The following is a 20179-nucleotide window of genomic DNA, read 5'->3' as shown; positions in this document are numbered from 1 at the left end:
CTAGCAGGTCTGCACAAATGATGACCTCGGAGACCAGGTGCCTTCACCGAGATTCAAACCCGGGACCCTCAGACTGAACGCTTTAATCATTCAGCTATTGCGCCCAATGCAGCCAGCCAGTGGTTACAAAGGCTAGACAGAGTAAACCGAAAGGCCTAGTTTGCAGTAGTTTGACATGGTACAGTATTAGAAACCAAAAGAAAGATTTGAAAATTGGCTGATAAGTTTTCCAAAATCAAAAGTTTGAGTCAAGGTTGGATTGCAGTTCTGAAAGTGGATGGAAAGTTCCAGTAAGAGATGACTTGACAATGTTAATGATTGTGAGGTGAAACTGTGGGACACACTAGGAAAAGAGAGAGGCTGGTGCAGGATCAACTTGCATGAATTCATTGTAATTTCTCTCAGGATGTCATGGGTTGAAGGGGATTGAAGGAATGGACAGGTGCACCACTAAACTGAGTGAGGATCAGGAGTAGGTAGGATAGGTGTTTGGTCCAAGTAGATAAGAATGTTTCAGACTTTGTCAAAAAAGAGAGAGAAAATACTGTGGAGTCCAGATGAAGTGTAAGCAGGAAGAAGAGTCTTTTTCAGTGCCAAGATGATTTCACATGATGGAAGTGTTCATGCATGTGTGTGTGTGTGTGTGTGTGTGTGTGTGTGTGTGTGTGTATGTGTGTGTGTATGCATTTTACTGATAAACACAATTTATTTGATGAATGTTCTAATATGCTGGATGTTTTTTATTTGTTTACATTGTTGTGCAATACATTATTGTCTTAATATGTGCATGTGTGTGTGTGTGTGTGTGTGTGTGTGTGTGTGCATTTTACATTTATATACGATCTATTTGTTGGATTTTTTTTTTTTTTTTTTTTTGAGGGTGAGAGTTAAATATTTATATTTTATTTGCTGGATGTTTTCTATCGGTATACATTGTTGCGCAATACTTATTGTCTTAAGGCCAGACACGGTAGTGAAATTTTGACCAAAATCATGATTTTTTGGGATTTTCGTTTTTTCGCATAATTTGCTTCTTCAACATCTAATCTTTATAGTCATTTTCATATTTTGTACTAAATCGGTCGCAAAAGGTGTTATATTTGCAGATGAAAGTTGCTTCCTGATGTTGATTTTGTCTGAATTTTTCAAACATCGTCCAAAAGTGTTGATTTTACACCTTAGCAACATATACTTTCATTTCCCGAAGCCTATCATATCGCATATCAACAGAAACAGCGTCATCTTGTGAATGCACAGACCCGGTTCTTTTAGTTGTGAAACGGACTATAAAACACTGCGAGCGATTTTACACACACACTGTATCGCGCGAACTTTCCCGAGTTTTCCCAAATAAGGGCATAGAGTTCTATGACTGTGCACTTTCATTGATGAGACTGACACCAGTGGAAATTTCAGCCTATCAGATTTCATTCCGCGGGGTTCAACCAGCCTTCGGGCACGCTCGGCTCCCTCCGTCGAGAAGCCAAAATGGCCGTCCAATAACAACAACGTTGTGATCGCGCTCACATGAAAGTGTTTTTTCTCGTCAATTGTTGATTATTTTGCCAGCTAAGACATCTCCTGGATTCATCATGCCTCGGCATAAGCAAGGAAAGAGATGATTGCACTTGATAGCTGCTGCAAAAACAAAATGGGCCAAATGTGATGCGGCAGCAACTGAAAGCGTGGCTTCGAAGAAACGGCAAAGCTTGCCATGTGCTGCGATGGCTGTGGTTATGAAAAGTGCGAATTCTCATCCCCACGAAATGGATTCAATGACAAAAAGAATACAGGTTTTGAAGTAAACAACAGGATGACCATGCTGAGCCATGAACTGGGTGGCAGCTACACTGCTCTTCAAACCTTCAGCACTGTCATGGGAATACCAGGCATGCATTTGAAAACTTTCCAGGCCCATGACAAGAAAGTAACAGGAATGCTTGTGAGGTTTTTTTGATAGTTAAAAAAATCTTTATCTTTAACTGTGCAGTACAAATACACACAAGTGTGCACACATCCCTGCACTGATAACCACTAGTGAAACATTACACTGTCAACCACTGAATCAGTCACTCAGGCAAAGTTTTGCTTGTTCAGTCTTGACTATGATCCATATGTGTGTGTGTGTGTGTGTGTGTGTGTGTGTGTGTGTGTGTTCATGAATGGTTGAATGCATGTATATCAGTTATGTGTGTAAATTATGCACAGTGTGTGTGTGTGTGTGTGTGTGTTCATGAATGGTTGAATGCATGTATATCAGTTACGTGTGTAAGTTATGCACAGAGTGTGTGTGTGTGTGTGTGTGTGTGTGTGTGTGTGTGTGTGTGTGTGTTTCATTGCAATATTATATATTTATGTATGTGTATATGTGTATGTGTGTGTGATATTTAGACTCATCACCTGAGGAAGGAAAGTAAACTATGTAAATGATATAGTTGTGAGCACAGCACAAATATCTCACAAACATTATGCATTTTTCAGCTGCTGAAATTGAATGAGGGTCAACACTCTTAGAACACACGGCAGCTACAATCCGGCAGGCGTATGCAGAGACCGATGAAGACCTGCAGGAGGCACTGGATAAAGGTGAAAATCCAGTCATCAATATCAGTGTTTCATATGATGGAACATGGCAAAAGAGAGGATTCACATCACTGTATGGTGTTGGCATCTGCATTGACATCCTGACCGGTCTTGTCATTGACTACTGTGTGCTTTCCAAGTACTGTGCATGTAACCTAGCAGAATCAAAAAATCTCCTTGATGCTGAGCTTGCTGCTTGGAAGGAAGCACATGCCCCAGGCATGGAAAGCGAGGCTGCAAAGATCATGCGGAAGGAGTACGCCACCCTACGACGTCTCAACAACCAAGAGGAGGAGGCCAGGGATCCAGATGCCTACCAAGCAGGAGGACACTAGCTTGTAAGTACCCCCTTCCACTGTGCTCTCTAAAACTGCTCTCATAACAGGAGTATGGGAAAGCCAGACCACTGGAATGTGTCTGCCAATCTGTGTAAACCATTTCACGTTCTTTGTGAATTTGTCATCATGTGAGCTGTGAACTGGATTATTATTGGCCACAAAACACTTCAATTTCAACTTCTTCTCTTACCTGGTGGTTGCTGTGCTGAGGATTAACATGCTGGGTGAGTAAGTTGTACTCTTTTACCACTTGTGCTGAACAACACTCAACCAGTAAAGTTTCTGTTCTTCTTTCTCCGTTTCCTGGGTTTTCTGTTTTTCGCACTCTACGCACATTTCAAATGGCTAAAACTTCCACAAAAATAAACACAGAGCCTTAAAATTTGGCATGGTGCTTCTTTAAAGTATGGTGCTTAAAAGTACGCATTGCTTTTTTGAAACAAAATGTATAGTTATGTTTTATTTGAATTTTATTTAGAACAATCGGTGCAATATAACTGCGTTGACCCAAAAAAATTATCAAAAATATAAATTTGTCATTACACCAAAAAGCTATCCATACTTCTATAGATATATTAACATTCCTAAACTAGATCAAAAAACAGATTTTGGCTAAGTGCAATTGAAAAAAAGGCTTAGGCTTTTAAAAATTTTTGTTTGGCAGCCATCTTGGACTGTTTCCATGACAACCGGAGGTCCAAACACCAAAAAAAGAATAGTTTTGAACTTCCCAGTAAATATACTTTCAAAGTGTAATACATTTTAAATTAAGGCAACAAACACCTCTGATATGAACTTTACTGTAGTGTCTGGCCTTAATGTGTGTGCATGTGTTGGGGTGGGGGTTGTTTCAGTCAGCTACTGAGAGTTTTTATCTGACTTGTTTTAGTGTATTGTATGGTCATTTTTATGTTGGTGTCTACAATGAGCCTGTGACTGCATACGTTAATTTCCATGTGGATTAATAAAGTGTTTTTGAATTTGAATTTGAATTAAATAGATATGATGGATGTGGCATCAAGAACTTGAAAGGAAAAGAAGTTTATCTTTGTTGATGAGGACAAATGCTTTATTTGTTTTCAAAAGATTTTGATTGTGGACTAAGTTTTGCTGATGGCTACTGCCATTCCAAGTAACAGAGCATGTGTTCCAACTGAGGATGCTTGTTTTGTGATTCAAATATCCTGTGTGTACCATGTGGCGAAAGGCAGCATGCAGGTAGTGGGGTGTGCATGTTGATCCAGCTGTTGAGAGGACAGTGTTGTAATGTGTAGAGACATCAGTACAGGAAGAAATTTTGGAAAGTTATTTAGCAGCTTGAGAAGAGAATTTAATAGGTTTCAGGATGCAACAAGTGATAGGGTTTTGGATTTTGGTAAGTTTTTAAAAGCTAAAACAAAAACATAACACTAACAGCATAATGGTCAGAAGAAAGTCTGTTAGTTACAGTCACTGATGCAATGATGATGGCAACAGAATCAAGGGTGATCAGCCAATCCAAAGTGTGGCTGGGTCAGTGTTGATTTCATTGCAAGCTGAGAAAGAGAATGGTTGGACAGAGAAAGGCATAGGTGTTCGATATCAGGGGAAGTCTGTTAGTCAAAGTGAAGGTCTAAATCTCCAGGAAACAGGCAAAGCCTTCAAGACTCACTTGTGCTTCACCCTTTATCCAGTCAAGGAATCAGGAAAAACAGATTTAAAAAATCGCTGAAAAGTGCATTGTTTGTATTAAAAATTATATATAAGATATAAGATAAGCTTAGGAGAAAAAAATCAAAACAGAACCACACATGTTCAGTTCCGATTCAAGCAGACTAATCCCAAAGGCTGCGGCACATCTGACGTCAAATGACTAAATTTAAAACGTAAAGCAATGTTGAAATTTTCTTCTTCCTGTGATAAATAGATGTGTCTGTAGTGGTCATAATAACACCGTTGTAATCATGTTTTTTGGGGGGTTTTATTATATCTCGATATTTCTTTTTATTTCAGGGGTAAAAGAGACCTTGCCATCTCCTTCAAGCACACTGCAGCACATTGTAGATCTGAAGATCTGCACAAACCAGTCTACAATGGGCTTAAAGAAACAATGGATTCAATTTTTCTTTTATGTTCATTCCAGTTAATTCAGTGTGCAATTAAGAATATCTACATGCAGTAAGCATCTCAATGGTGTAGTTAGTATCACTGTAAGTGTTCTGTCCAGAATTTGTGTTTCTTTCCTTTTAATTGTGAACAAGAAACACTAGGTCCAGTCATCTTCGAACACAACCTACCTTCTAGTCGGCCAAACTCAGTGGAAAGCGGTTTTTAAAATATTCAGATTCCGGAACACATCTCAACAAAATAAACCACTAAAGATTTGGAAATATGGCTTAATTCAAGAGACCTTACAACCTGTTATTGGTATGACTGACATTTTTTTCATGCTATGTTTTATGCCAATTTTGGTATTGGCAAACAAAGTATTTCCAGAGAAAATAGCAATGTTAAAGTTTAACACACACACACACACACACACACACAACCGAATACTGGGTTAAAAAAAATCACTTTGTTTACACATGTGAGTCAAAAATGAGTATGCCAAAGCAAGATTCTAGTGATCAAGAAGTTTTTGGAACTCTTCATTTCATGAAACAGGGAAGACTTCAGGTGGTTTTTACAGCTAGGAGGAAGACAAAGATAGAGACAACAGAAGATGACTTAGTGACCATTTACACTGACAGTGACTTTGAGCACGTCAAAAGAATCATGTGGAAAGGTGAGGTTTTGGGAGCAGGAAAGGGCAGAGTCCACAATGTCTCTGTAGATGATGGCAATGCCACCTCCATGAGATGGTCAAGGAAGTGGCTTTGTAGCCAGGGGAGATCAACTGTTTTAGTTTGGGTTCGTGACCTTGTGATTTCAACTAGTTTCAACAATAAATACTTTGTCAAACTCAAAGTTCTTTTCAAAAATTAAGTCAGAAATGTAGTCAGTCTTCTGATCTGGGCAGATAGATTGAGCATTGAACAGACAGGCATGAAAGAGATTGGAGGGGGGCAGAGGGGAAATTAATGGTGAAACAGGTGAGTCAGGCAGTATGGAAGGACAGCAGTGGAGGACAATGGGAAAGAAGAGAAAGGTGTGGGAGGAGAAGGAAGCAGAGCAAAACCAATCACAAGGAAAACATCACAGTTTGGAAAAAGATTATCGGGGGATGGGGGGCAGGGGGAGGGGGTGGGGGGCAAAGTCATGGGAAGTAAAAGAGTCAGCATAAACATGGCGATTGAGGTTGGCAGCAACACAAATAGTCATATGAAGTGGGTATGTCATCACACACAGAACACATCAGGGGCACTGTCAGCAGTGCTGATATCACACACAGCGGGAGCAACATCAGAGAAATGCTAGACATGCCAGACAGATCAGAAAAATGTAACAATACATGGGTGCAAGCTGGGAGACCTAATGAAGCCTGAAATTGTTTTTGTGCCCCGAACAAGCCTGATTTTTTTTTTTCTGCCCAGACCGAAGACTGAAAATATTACACAGGCTCAACAAAACAGAGCATCAAGCCTGAACACGATTACCATACTATTAGATTTTCTAAAGACTGTTATTTGGGGGAGAATAATGGTGAATTCTGGGAAAATCAAGAAGCAAATGAAAAAAGGAGGGATTTTTACCTATGAACACTAAAACATCATTTCAAAGAACAAGATCTGACACCCATACTGAACATTCTTATTCTTCTTGCTTACAGTCCAGCCGACCGCACGGGGCGATATCAGGACTGTCAAACCATACAAATGCTCAACCGCATCAACACAAAACTGTCACATCTACAAAACACACACACACACACACACACACACACACACAACCCCACAAAACACAGTTCATGGCACAGTATGCCAGCCATTTAGCTCCTTATGGCAAGTAAGACAAGGCCATGCTGAGGATGCCAGCTATTGCACTTTATCATCTCCAGATTACAAAAAATTGTAAAAAAAGAAAAAACAATACTTCAAAGCCAAACAAAAAACACATAAAAAAGGCCATATAGGCAAATAACACTGCAGAATGTCCCGGTGTTAACATCTTGCTACCTAATCGCCTGAGCAAAACAGCACAGACAGAACATCATAGACTGCAGAAAAGAGAAAAAGATGTCAAGGCTTGCTTGAAAACAGAAAGGGGATGGACTGGGGTGGCAGAAAAAGGAGACAACAGTGAACAAAGAAAAAAGGCAGAAACAAAGAGAGTGATAGAAAAGGGGAAATTTCTAGCACAGAATTTCCAGAAGGCGGGTCTGTTATTTATTCTGCATGACCCCCGGCATCCCCACGGGGGGACTGAACATTCTTAATGGATGGACCTTAAGTTTAATGACTACAGTATCCAGTATAGCAAAAGATCTAATAATGCAGAAAAATAGTATAAAACATCATAGTAAAACAAACATCAAATACAGTTTTATTCAAAGCAAAAAGACATATCACATTATTTTTGTTATGAAAATTAACTATAATTCAATTCTGTATCTTATTGTCAAGAAAAATATGCAAGTGTCACTCTCAACTGTCCATAAGCAACACTTCTTGCAAAGCTGGAGATATTGAGGAAAGGAAGTACCTGAAGGAATGTGTGTTGTGCATGTGCACGTTCACGTGTATGTGTGTGTGTGTGTGTGTGCATGAGTGTGTGTGTGTGCATGAATTGTTTTCAATGCAAGCCTCTGTGTGTGTGTGTGTGTGTGTGTGTGTGTTTGTGTGTGTGTGTGTGTGCAAACATGCATGTATGTGTATGTGTGAACGCGCATGCATGTATGTGTATGTGTGCACACATCTGTGTATGTATGTGAGCAATGGTAAAATGTGTGTTTGTGCATTGATCTGTGGATTACTATTTGTGGTGTTTGTCACTGAGTATGTGCACGCGCACACGTGTGTGTGTGTGTGTGTATGCCCGTGTAACTGTAAGTGTGTGGATGATGTGTGCATGCGCATGTGCATGTGCATGTGTGTGCACTCATGCATGTACGTTTGCGCGCGCATCTGTGTATGTATGAAAGCAGTGGTAAAATGTGTGTGCCCATCTTGGAGTTTGCCAATGTCTATTTGTGTATGTGTGGTGTCTGTTAATGAGCGCAGGCACAAGCATGTGTGTGTGTGTGCATGTGTGTATGATAAAAAAACAATGGCAATAGTGAAATGAACCGATATCCAAATGACAGTTTGAACAAAACAACACACATGTTTGAACAAAACATAACACTACATGCAGGTAAAACAGACGAAATGATTACCATATGTCAGCTATAGATCCCTGATCTAAACAACATATACTGCAGCTATTAAGTGTAACTCCATCATCGACTGGTGTAATCACCACATCGCAATACACAAAAAAAGTACTGACGTCAAATGCTACGTAAGTTTATCTTCAGTGACGAATATGTCCAGCGCTTCTTGGCATTTGATCTCTGTGTGTGTCACTGTGTGTGTGTGTGTGTGTGTGTGTGTGTGTGTGTGTGTGTGTGTGTGTGTGTTAGGTTTCACGGTCAGCAAAAAGGAAATTTTCTGTCTAAAATTACGTTTAAATAACATACTTACCATGACCCAACTAGTGCAGACTCCAGCAGGGGTCTGACATTCCTGTCCTGTGCAAACTACTATCCGCCTATGCGGAGAAAACGAAAGTACTACGACCGATAACCTCCTGGAAGTAGGTAACCTCCCCTCTGTCCCGCTGGCTAGCGCCCTCTTTTGACGGCAATATGCCATTACCAGCGCAGCGAGCAGGGAGAACAGAAAGCGGGGAGGACAGGAGCGTCTTAAATTTGGGTCACGGTAAGTATGTTATTTAAACGAAATTTTAGTTAGAAAATTTCCTTTTAATTACACATACTTAACCGTGCCCCAACTAGTGCAGAATAGCGCGACAAGGTGGAGGGCTCGCCTGTTCTACTGTCTGTGTGCTGCGATGGCCTGTTGAGCCATCATCTAGCAGGCATGCGACATCTCTCAGGTAGAAGTCGATGAAGGTGGCAGGGTTTTTCCAGTATGCAGCATCCATGATGTCTTGCCACTGCAGAGGCAACGCCTCTTGAGCCATCATCCCTAAAGCTATAGACTTCCCTCAATAGAATTCGATGAAAGTAGAGTGTACTGTGTCACCTAAGGATATTAGTGAGGGCAAAGAAGAGGTCCGTGGCTGTATTGTGGGTGAGGTCTGTGGACCACAGCTGTGCTGATAAATGTAGCGCAAAGAAAATCGGGTCGGTGTGTTGAATCCACACTTTACTGAGAGCCCTTCGAATCAAAAGAAGGGAAGGAAACACGTACCCCCATAGGGTTGTCTCATTTGAGCGCGGTTGAGCGTCAATGCAAGGAGGTGCACATGTGGTTTGATCTGATGATTCCACATCGGTTGTGGGCCGATAGTGGAAGTTATATATGTGTTTGAAGGAAACTGTGGCACAAGACAGAGGTAGGCCACCATGTTGGGCTTGCCTTAGGCGTGACAGCCAGAAATGTAGAGTTCCTCCATGCGAGCTGACAGGCGATGGGCGCTCCCCCCGCCACTTTTTTGTCGTTGCCAAAAAATGACAGCACTGGTATGTTGCTTATGCATAGAATGGCAGACATTTGGCAACAAAAGACTTGAGGTCCCTGGTGTCTCTGGGACAGGGCTGTGTAATTGCCCAGGTAGGTACCATCACGAAGGGGCATACAGAAGGCTTGGTGGCTTCTCTGCCTGAGTGTGGCATGTTGGAGCAACCTGCAGAAAGGTGTCGGCAGTCAATGGCTGGGATGGATCAGGCTGTGGAAGTGCACCTCATGTGCCCGCAGGTCACTGAGTCTCATTCTGTGGTGGAATTCCTAATGGAAGAGGGTTTCCATGGGGAAAATTTTTTGCTGAAGGTTCTTTAGTGAGAAAGGGGACCGGATCCATGACAGGCCTCTGGCTGTGTGTGGTGCGCACTAAGTCTGGGATGGAGTGGGGCAGGGGCAGGGAGGTAAGTGGCTCAAGATGTGTTGTACTGGCCATTTACATCAAATCACTGATCTGACATACGTTTTCAGTCTGGCCAACAGCAAAGTGAGAGCTGTATTATCAGTGGTTTCTTAATTGCAAAGAGAAATCATTTGCAGCTTAGTCTTTCATGAAGGACTATGTCTCTCAGACTAGAAGTCAAATTGCACTGGGACCGAGTGCTGTAGCCTTGGGCCTAACTAGCCTTTGGGATCCGTCCCAATGATAAGTCCTAAGGCCCTCTTGATCGAGGGACTGGGGATACAACTTGGGCAAAACACTCTGTACTATAAATTGTATAATCGAATTCCAGCCCGAATAGTCAGGACAGCAGTTGCCTCCTCTGCTGTTCTGATGGTGACTGTCATACACGACTGATTATCATATATTGGTCCTAGGAGGACACCAATCAGCATGGGTAAATCAGGAAACAGCTGCTGTGTGCTGGAGGGATGAATGTGTCCACCATGCAGGTTATGTTGAAATGTAAGGAAGCCGGAAGGAGTTGACGGGGACTTGTAATGCAACCGTGTGTCTGAAAGACATGGTGCTTGCTTCCAAAGTGACAACAAAGTCATCCTCTGACAAGCCCTTGACAGAAGGCTGGGGCTCCAGCAGTGGTTGTGTGTTGAGGCTGAAAGGATCGGGCAGGGAAGACCAAGTGCAGAAAGTACTTTCAAACGCCAGTTGTTTGAGACATTGATGCTGGATCTCTGTTCAAGCAAGGTGATGGGGCGAACTAATGTGCTTGATAGCGGCATCTGCCGTGCTGGTATGAGTGGGCAGAAAGGTACGCCCCTGTGGCTAATGGACGGTTCGCTGTGCTTTGTCCTCGTCAATATGCCTTTCTCCCAAGTGTAGAGGAAAACAATTATTACCCAGGCCTTCTGCTACTAGAGAGGAGTGAAAGTGATGGGCTTAGGGTGATTGTCTTCTGCCCAGTGGGCAGTTTTCGGGTCCGCTAAAACTTGGAAGGCAAAGATAGACACCCCTTCATGGGAGGGCTGGCTAGGATGTAGGGCCCGTGTGGAGCTGTTGTCACAACCAGTGGTGAAAACCAAGGGTTGTTGTAGACAAGGGGGGAAGAAGGGATGCCTTACAAACTTGGAAGGAATGAAGGGCATGTGTGTCCAGAGTGGCACCTCTAAGTTGGACTGCCTCATCCCTCCTTGTACCAAGTTAGGGCATCTCCAGCCCTATGGGTGATTGTTGTAGGCAAATGAGTTGGGTTGCCTTGTCCTTCCTTGCACAAAGAGAGGGCATTCTTAGCCCTGTTGGTGGGAAGGGAGTACATTCAGGCGTGAATGAGGCAGTTTTGTATGCGAGTGCAGTCGTCCTCCGAAAGCAAGGTATGGATGAATTTATGAAAATGAATACATATATGTGCAAAGGGATTATAAACAATTTTTCTTTACTCAGCTGTAGTGCAGTATCCTGGGGGCTTGGATTGTAGAATCTACGGGTGAATAGTTTGAACTAATGTCCAGATGAGAGACAAGTGGCGCTTTGAACACCAGTAATTATTCCATGCAAATGAATCTTTGATATATCAGCAGTAATTCCCAGATCTAAATAATGTACACTTAAACTGCAGCCAGCCATGAAGGGTATTGCCACATCCTTATTGACATAATTTCAGAAACAAACTCAAAGTCAATTGCTTCAAAGTTTTTTGTCATGATTGCTACAAAGTAATTGTTGCAAAAAAGTGACAATGTCTGCAGCCTAAGGGTTGAGGCCGAGATGATGGTGATCACATGCACACACGTGTGCGTTCATGTGTGTGTGTGTGTGTGTATGAGTGCCCATGCCCACGAGCGTGTTACTGTGTGATTTTGTGCGCATGCACACGCGTGTGTGTGTATATGTGTGTGTGCTCACGCATACCCCCCCTCCCCCCACAACCCCCGATTTCGTCTTGAGATATAATGGCAGTAGCATCGCAACAGCTGTTGTTGGCATAATCATTTTAAAATTTCATACTGACCCCCACCCCCACTTTTTTCTCTCTCCCGATTTGCTCAAATCTCAAGGAAGGCATCCAGGGGTTTTCAAAAGGTGTTGCCAATTAACGATCACAAAGCAACCTGTTTTTCTTTTTTGACATATGTGTGTTTGTGTGTGTGTGTTTGTGTGTGTGTGCACGCGCCACTATGGGAGCCTTTTTTCTTTCTTTTTTCTCCATGCATGCGGAAGTGCACGAGTGAAAAATTTTCCCAAGAAAGGAAACGTTGTCAGGTCTGGGACTCAAAATTCTGTAATTTTTCATCAAAAAGACTTTATTAATATTATGCTATCACAAAATATGTTTGGTGAATGCACTTTTCATCACTAAATCACCAGAGAGTGAGGCAATGTGTTTATCTCCCTTAGTTTTCAGGACATCAGTGCACGTGCAAGTTAACGACACACTGGTTCTGACAAATCTGAATTTTGAGTACTTCTCTGACATTTCTTTTTAGTTCACATTTCATCACATACAAAATGACGTCACTGAACATAACCATGACAGAGAAATCAGAGACAGCGACAATGCCACACAAATTTATGCAAGCCAGAAACTAATCAAAACAAAATTTCTACATGCTGGAAACTACCAAAACAAAATTTGTCCATACCTGGAACTACCCAGTCAAGATGTTCTGTGCCAGATTTCAGGCATATGCCGGATGACTTGCCCCCCAAAACAATATCACTGACAGTCACAGCAATTGCCACTGACAGTCACAGCAACTGCAGGATTGACATAAGAAACAGCTGGCCGATCAGTAAAGGGAAGAAAACCCCACAAATGAGTAAGTCTGCCTGCTCTGGCTCCTCTCTTCATCTTTGGTCTGCCAAGGCTAACGATATGCTGAATCATGTCAACGTCCAGTCCGTGGTTTATGTGCCATTGCACACCCGAGAGCAAAAATGATGCCAGCGACGTTCACCTTGGTGACAGTGGCAGTGTGAATGCAGAGGTTGGACACTGACATATGGCTAGGCATATGAAAACGTGTGAAAAGGTGGAGCAAGGCATAGGCAAAGCAAAGATGGTCGCTGACAATATAGCAAGGGTCAATTGAGCAGCATTCATTGGTATCAGTTTATGAATAAAAACACAAATATCACGAACATGAAATGTCAAAACATGCCAAAAGCAAATAAAAACGACCAAAACTGCTCTGATCTTTGGAGCAATGGAAATAAGAAGCATAAACAGATAATATATAAAATGTCCAGATCAGAACAGGAGAACCTGAACACACACAAAAACTGAAACAGGCAGTGACCAACATAGCGCAGCCAGTGGTTACAAAGGCTTCTCACACAGTCCAACTCAGGAAGTAAGTCACCTGACTCACTTCCAGTAAAAAAGCTGAATTTGTTCAGCTATTTCACACAGTTCAAGTACAATCACTCCAGACATGTATCAGGTTGTTATGTGTCAATTTCCTTGATATATATTAAAAAGCTAGTTTTAAACACAAAAGTCACAACTATTGTTAGTCTGTTCTCAAAGATTTACACTGGCTTCCTGTTAAATAGAAAATAAAAAATAAAAATCTGCCTGCTTAAACGTTTCACTCAGCTTCTGGAATTGCACATCTCAAAATACATATTTCTGACCATTCAGAACAAGAACATCCCTTAAAAACTTAAAGGCCTACATGCTCTCCTGCTCATGATGATACTCTCCTGTGTCCCCAAATTCAACACATAGAGGAAGAGCTGTTTCAGTTTTTCAACTGTACAAACATGGACCTCACTCAGTCACTGCATTCTTCTATGTATCACACTCAGTCTCATTTAATAAGACAAATCTAAAATCATTCCTTATGAGACAGACTTTACATAATCATGGTATTCCATACCTATCATCATACCCTGTTAAGGCTTTCAGTGCAAAGCCTATTCTATGCTCAGCGACAACTATTTGCAAAAGGAATGTTTTTAGTCACAGAGGGTAATTTTTTTTTTCAAAAATCATAGCAGGCAAAGTACTATAAGAAAGCATATGTGTATAACCTATTTCTTAAATGAAAATAACACACTATCCAGTAAACAGTTTCACATGATTTAATGAGCAGATGAGAGATGGGCGACACACTACTCCGACCTCTACTAAAGGCAAAACACTGTGACCCCCTCAGCCTTGATCAGCTGATGCCATCCCATGCCTGCCATCCATGGATGAACTCGATGCTGGACCAACCTTGGATGAGCTCAGCAAAGCCACTGACAGCTTGGCTACAGGCAAGGCACCTGGCAGTGACAGAATCCCACCAGACTTACTCAAGCATTGCAAGACTGCTCTACTGCTTCTGCTGCAGAAGTCCTCAGACAATGTCCTGCTCTACTGCTTCTGCTGCAGAAGTCCTCAGACAATGTTGGAAGGGAGGCAGAGTACCACAGGACATGACGGATTCCAAGATAATCACTCCTTACAAAAAGGGTGAGAGAAGTGACTGCAATAACTACAGTGGCATTTCACTCCCAGGCATAGTCAGTCAAGTCTATGCAGCTGTTGTCCTAGTTTGCTTACAGCAACTTGCCGAATGTGTCAAACCTAATTCACAGTGTGCTTTTCGTGCCAACAGATTGATGATAGGCATGGTCTTCTCCCTCTGCTAGCTTCAGGAGAAATGAAGACGACAGAACATGCCCTTGTACGTAGCCTTCATCAACCTTACCAAGGCATTCGATCTAGTGAGCAGAGAAGGCCTTTTCAAGATCCTACCAAAGATAGGTGTCAACCAAAACTGCAGAGCCTTATCGAATCCTTCCATGCCAATATGAAGGGGACAGTACAGTATGATGCAGCACATCTGAGCCATTCGAAATATGCAGTGGCATAAACAATGCTGTGTCATTGCCCCTAACGTGCTTGGGATCTTCTTTGGTGTGCAAGAGGGGGCGTTTACCTTCACACTTGATCATATAGCAGTACAGAACAAAAGTACAGGTGGTCCTGATCAGGGACATGCTGTTTGCAGATGATGCCGCAGTCACAACACACACACAGCAGGAACTCAAGACCCTGATAGATCACTTCTCCCAGGCGTGTAAGGACTTTGGACTGAACCATCAGCCTAAAGACGACAAAATTTCACATCCCTCCAGTAGATCACCAGCAGCAACCTCTCCTTGGACAAAGAGATTGACGTAAGGATTTGAAAAAGCAGCAACTACACTCGCCTGCCTTACTACTCAAGTATGGGAGAACTCTGTCATCACCAAGCTGGCAGTATACAATGCCTGCATTGTCAGTACACAACTCTATAGAAGTGACATGTGGTCAACCTATGCCAAGAGAAGCTACTGAATGCCTTCCACTTGAGGTGTATCCACTGCATCCTGGGCATATTATGGAAGGACAAAGTGCCCAACATCAAAGTGCTGTCTTATGCCAGCCTCCCAACCATGTTCACTCTGCTCAGGCAGCACAGGCTCAGCTGGCTGGGCCATGTCTATCATATAGACCATCTCTACAAAAAAACTGGCGTCAGGCAAGAGACACAGGCCAGCCAAAGCTGCACTTCAAAGCTGACTGCAAGAGGGATTTAACTCACAACAGTTTTGGAGGGTTTTTTTCACTTTTCTAGAAGTAACCATGCAGCAATCTTAATTAAAATGCTTTTGAATGTGCAAACCAAACTTCATGTGCAATACAGCAATCTTATCAGAATAAATCAAACTTTCAAAATATCTTTTAATTAGATTCTAAAACAGTCATTTCGATGACCTTTGACCTCTGTTCCTAGAAATACAAAATTTCAGTATTTTGCACTTTCTCCCAGAACAAAAAATCCAAGATACCGAGTTCAAGTTCACAATTTTAACTTTTATTGAGAAAGCAAGCATTTTTCTTTCATCTGAAACAAATTCACTATACTGTGTCAAAGACTGAAAAACTACATGTCCAGTGCTTGAATAAAAACAATTTTTTGTTCTACAGTTCCTGATTGATTACTACAAATCACATAAGTCATGTACACAACAGACTTCTTGTTTTGCAGAAAAAACACAAAACATAATACAGTGAACACTAATCGTCTAATGCCTATACAAAAATATAAATTATTCACAAACTACAGTCACTTTTACTTTAACAATATATTTGTTGATACTGTTACTAAAAATAGACCAACCACTCCCACCTGAACAAGTGACCTGCTTTATCAGTGGAAACAGTTGCTTTGGTTCTTTGGATACATATGTGTTACGAAGAGAATGTCTAAAAGAAACCAATTTGATTTTATGCATCAGTCCCCTGTCAAGTGTTTGCTGGAACAATCAGGAAATTTGGTAGAAACATTTTGAATTTGGTAGGAACACTGACTCTGGGCCACATAGAAAACGTACAATTTATCTACAAGACATACAAACACTTAAGCCTACCTGCAACACAGTGTAACTACTATGATTAGCTAACTGGTCCATTCAATGCTGTTTCAGTGTAAACACACATGCAATTAGCTGAACATCATCACGTGAGACCAAGGTTAATTCACTCCAAATGATGAAACGCTATAGCGTTCCTGACATAAGGCAACGTTCCAGACTCTGCATAACTTTTTTTTTAATTATACTTTCTCTATTTTGTTTTTGTTTTGTTTTGTTTTTTTAAAGAAAATGGAATGTTTAGTGAATATAATTATATTAGATGCTTCTGGAACTTTTTCATATTCAACCAGACTTGCAATCTGTCTAATCACTTCATCAGTAAAGTCTAATTGACCATATATATCATGTCTGTAATTCTGGAATGTTTAGGAGATTTTTTTCTAAAAGCAGCAGTAAAATCTTGAAATAAAATAAAATGAAAAGCATTTACTAGTCAGTCTAGTGTGATGTCAATGAAATGAAAACAGTTTTCCACCATTTGTTTGTCTTGGACTAATTGTGGCTGTCTGACACTGATTTTTCTAAACTTCTCTAGAACTTCGGATCTACAATGAACAAAGCCGGATCTCTTTACTGTAACTGAAGTGTAAGAATTTATGACAGAAATAAAACAGTTTTGTTGTCTCTCCATTGCATAGAAAGTATGTCTTCGGTCTACTGGCTGAAACAATATTGGTTGATGCTAGCCCTTGTTTTGACATCCTCCAAGGTAGTCTCCTGGTTCAAAAGGGGGGAGAGGGTTCTGTGAGCAGTAATCTGCATTCCTGTAACAAAAAGCGAAAAATAAAGAATTTTCAGCTGATATTGATAAAACTGTGCACCTAGAAATAATGTACACTCCCCCACCCCACACACACAGTTTGCCATTAGCATTACCATGTCACACGCGCGCACACACACACACACACACAGAGACACCTGACACACTTGCACACACAACCTTATATGCAAGGGGGAAAGTACAGACACAAACACACAAACTTGACACACTTTCACACACAACCTTGTATGCAAAGGGGAAAACACACACACACACACACACACTGTAATGTGAAAAAAGCATAAAGCACAGACACACACGATTATAACCAACACAGGATCAATACAGTTCATACTATTGCCCAGTTTGTGTTGAATTATCATACTGAAGCACTTGCTCGTCTGCAAGAAGAAACTGGGTCAGTCTACCAGATTCAGCATGTGGTGTGTCAAAGCAGAATCATAATTTTTATGTTTATATGTTGACTGTCAAATGATCAATGACACATAAAAAATAAGCTGACAAAAAATTTCTAGTGATCAGTTTTCATCACTTACGTATCGTAATGGTGTTATTTTTAGTTAACTGAGATCAAATGATGAAAACGAAACACTCACACATGGAGTCGTCATCCATGGTCTGGAATCGATGAAGGGAGATAGGGTCTTTGTCTGTATCACTGTCAGACATAGCATCCTGTAGCTCCCAGGTCTATCAAAGGTTTATTTTCTGAGAGAGAGTCGTCTGAAGTCATATTGCAGGAAAAGTTGGCGAGCACTTGCTGCATCAAATGTCAAAATTCAAGATGGCGTCAGGAGAGAAAACATGTGGCCATCTCCTTTTGTGTAGACACAGAAGAATAATTTCGTTAAATATTTTTTTCATGATAAATGCATCTGCTTAGGTTTATTATAGTAAGTGATTCCAATTTCCAAAAATTTGGCTATATCCACATTTATTCCCATTCACTCCAGTATATGACTGGTGGGGTAAACATCCATGCCTTGTGAATACTGTTCATTCCATCTTGAGGGGAAAAATTGTGGATTCTGCAGACAATTTTCCATCCACCACCAAGACTGAAAAAGCGGAAAAACTACACAAATTTAAAGGCTCTTTGAAACTGATACAGAGCACTAAGAAGACCTTGTAGATGCCTGCTCCAGTTGGAGTTAGACTCATACCAAGCAGCTCAAATCAGGAGAAGAAAGACATGTGCAGCAGAAAAAAAGCAGATCAGAAGAAAGGACCTCTGTAGTTTATTGTTTAAACAGTACAGAGTCAACCCACTGGTGCAACTTGTTTGACAGAGACTGTCACTCGCACCAGTATGGCAAACATGATTAATGATTTAGAATTTATCCATGGTGAACACTGACTCAGTGACTGATGGGAGGCCAATGATGAATGACTTTGTAACTGGAAAATTCGCACAATGCATGGATGAAAATGTCTGCCCTGGGACACTTATTTGCACATTAGAAGGGGATGAAAACTTCCATCCTGGGGCACTCAAGGGGTTAATGTCATTATCTGAATGTTCTATTTGTCTCAGAGTATGTTCGTGGATGTGTGTGTGTGTGTGTGTACACACATGTGTATACATGTATGTACATGATTGTCCTTATATATAAAAAAAATTTTAAGTTGTGTTTTGTATCTGACATACACATGCAAAGTGCTCTTTCATAACATGATGGAAAACACAAACTAGATACTGTTGTTATTACAAACCATCCAAGATTTTTACTTTTGTAAATTCTGTTTATGATGATTAATACACCAAATTCTTCTTTGCACAAACCAGATTCTTCTTTGTACTCCCTTGGACAAAAATCGTCTCTTCACCTGCTTGCCCAGTTCTCGAAGAACTTTCCAACAGCCAAAATTTTGTTGTCAAACCAAATACACCTATGAACGTAGCTCTTGCTGTTCAGTACAATATACATTGGAGACAGCTAAGAGATGGACTCTGAGTTCATGTCATTCTATGAATTCATTCATCAGTCTTCGCCAAACTGAATATCACCCCACACAGTCACCGGTGAAGACGAGAAAATATTTTAATATATAAAGCAATAAATAATATTTTTACGTACCGGTCATTTAGCTGGTCATCAGTACCCGGCAGAGGGTGTACTACAAAGTGTAAAGAAGTCATGTGCGAATGGATGGAAGGTTTCAAAACTAAAAACAGATGAATTCAGAAGCAAACTATGAGCTCCACTTGGTTTTCTCAAGCTGTTGGGCACACCATGCTGCTGCCCAGTGCCGAATGCAATGAACGGTTTTCATTGGCCCGCGGCTGCATTCTGCTGTATGTTGGGAGACGTTGACGAATCTTACGCATCCATACTTGTGAAAAGATCACAAAATAGTCTTGGCCTCATTTGCATACGATGTACTGAATAAAAAATCTTTTATATATTCGATTCATTAAATGATAATAACATTTTTTTTTTTATCAATGTTCATCCAAATCTGACGTCTAGAAGTGGCAGAGTTTCTTCCCCTTCAAGTCAACGTGGTTCTGTGGACCAGATCTGAAAGGCGATATAGAAATAATGACGATGATATTAGACGTGTGGACGTGGTGCTTTTTTTTTTCTTCTGTGTGCGTGTGTGTTTGTAAGTTTAATGCAGTTTATTTCCCTGTTCTAAAATAGCAATTACATTGGATGACATTAAAGCGTTGGACTTTCAATCCAAAGGGTGGAGATTTTTCCGATCTCCCTGGTCACCATTATGTACAGACCGGCTTGTGCCTGAACCATCAAGCTTAATAGTACAGTAGCCAGAACCCCCTACGTGTGTACACGCACGCTGAAGATCAAATGCGCACGTTAAAGATCCTGTAAACCATGTCGAAACACGAAAATACCCAGCATGCATTAACCACGACAGAGTCATCGGCAAGTCGGTGTTGGTCGTATAACGGAAAGAAAGACATCCTGTGAAACTCGGTGTTTGTATTTGCGTGTATAAATCAACAGTCGGGTGTTTTCGCGGATACAAATCTTGAAAGCTGTATGACAGTCTGTTGTTACTGTGCAAATGTTGACACACTGACAAACAAACTTGTTGA

General features: G+C 41.2%; 1 protein-coding gene across 1 annotated transcript in view; it reads right to left on the bottom strand.

Annotated features, from left to right (window-relative positions):
- Positions 1–19376, bottom strand: part of LOC143276878 (E3 ubiquitin-protein ligase UBR5-like) — a 222428-nt gene extending 203052 nt beyond the window's left edge. Inside the window, exon 1 of the mRNA XM_076581534.1 lies at positions 19194–19376. Coding sequence (XP_076437649.1) covers positions 19194–19255 — 62 coding nt within the window. The 5' untranslated portion in view covers positions 19256–19376. The remainder of the gene's footprint in view (positions 1–19193) is intronic.
- Between the last annotated feature and the right edge of the window lie 803 nt (positions 19377–20179).

Source organism: Babylonia areolata, chromosome 33 (genome assembly GCF_041734735.1).
Source record: "Babylonia areolata isolate BAREFJ2019XMU chromosome 33, ASM4173473v1, whole genome shotgun sequence".
Taxonomy (NCBI): Eukaryota; Metazoa; Mollusca; class Gastropoda; order Neogastropoda; family Buccinidae; genus Babylonia; species Babylonia areolata.
Note: the sequence above shows the minus strand (reverse complement) of the source record. Positions and strands in the feature narration are given on the sequence as shown.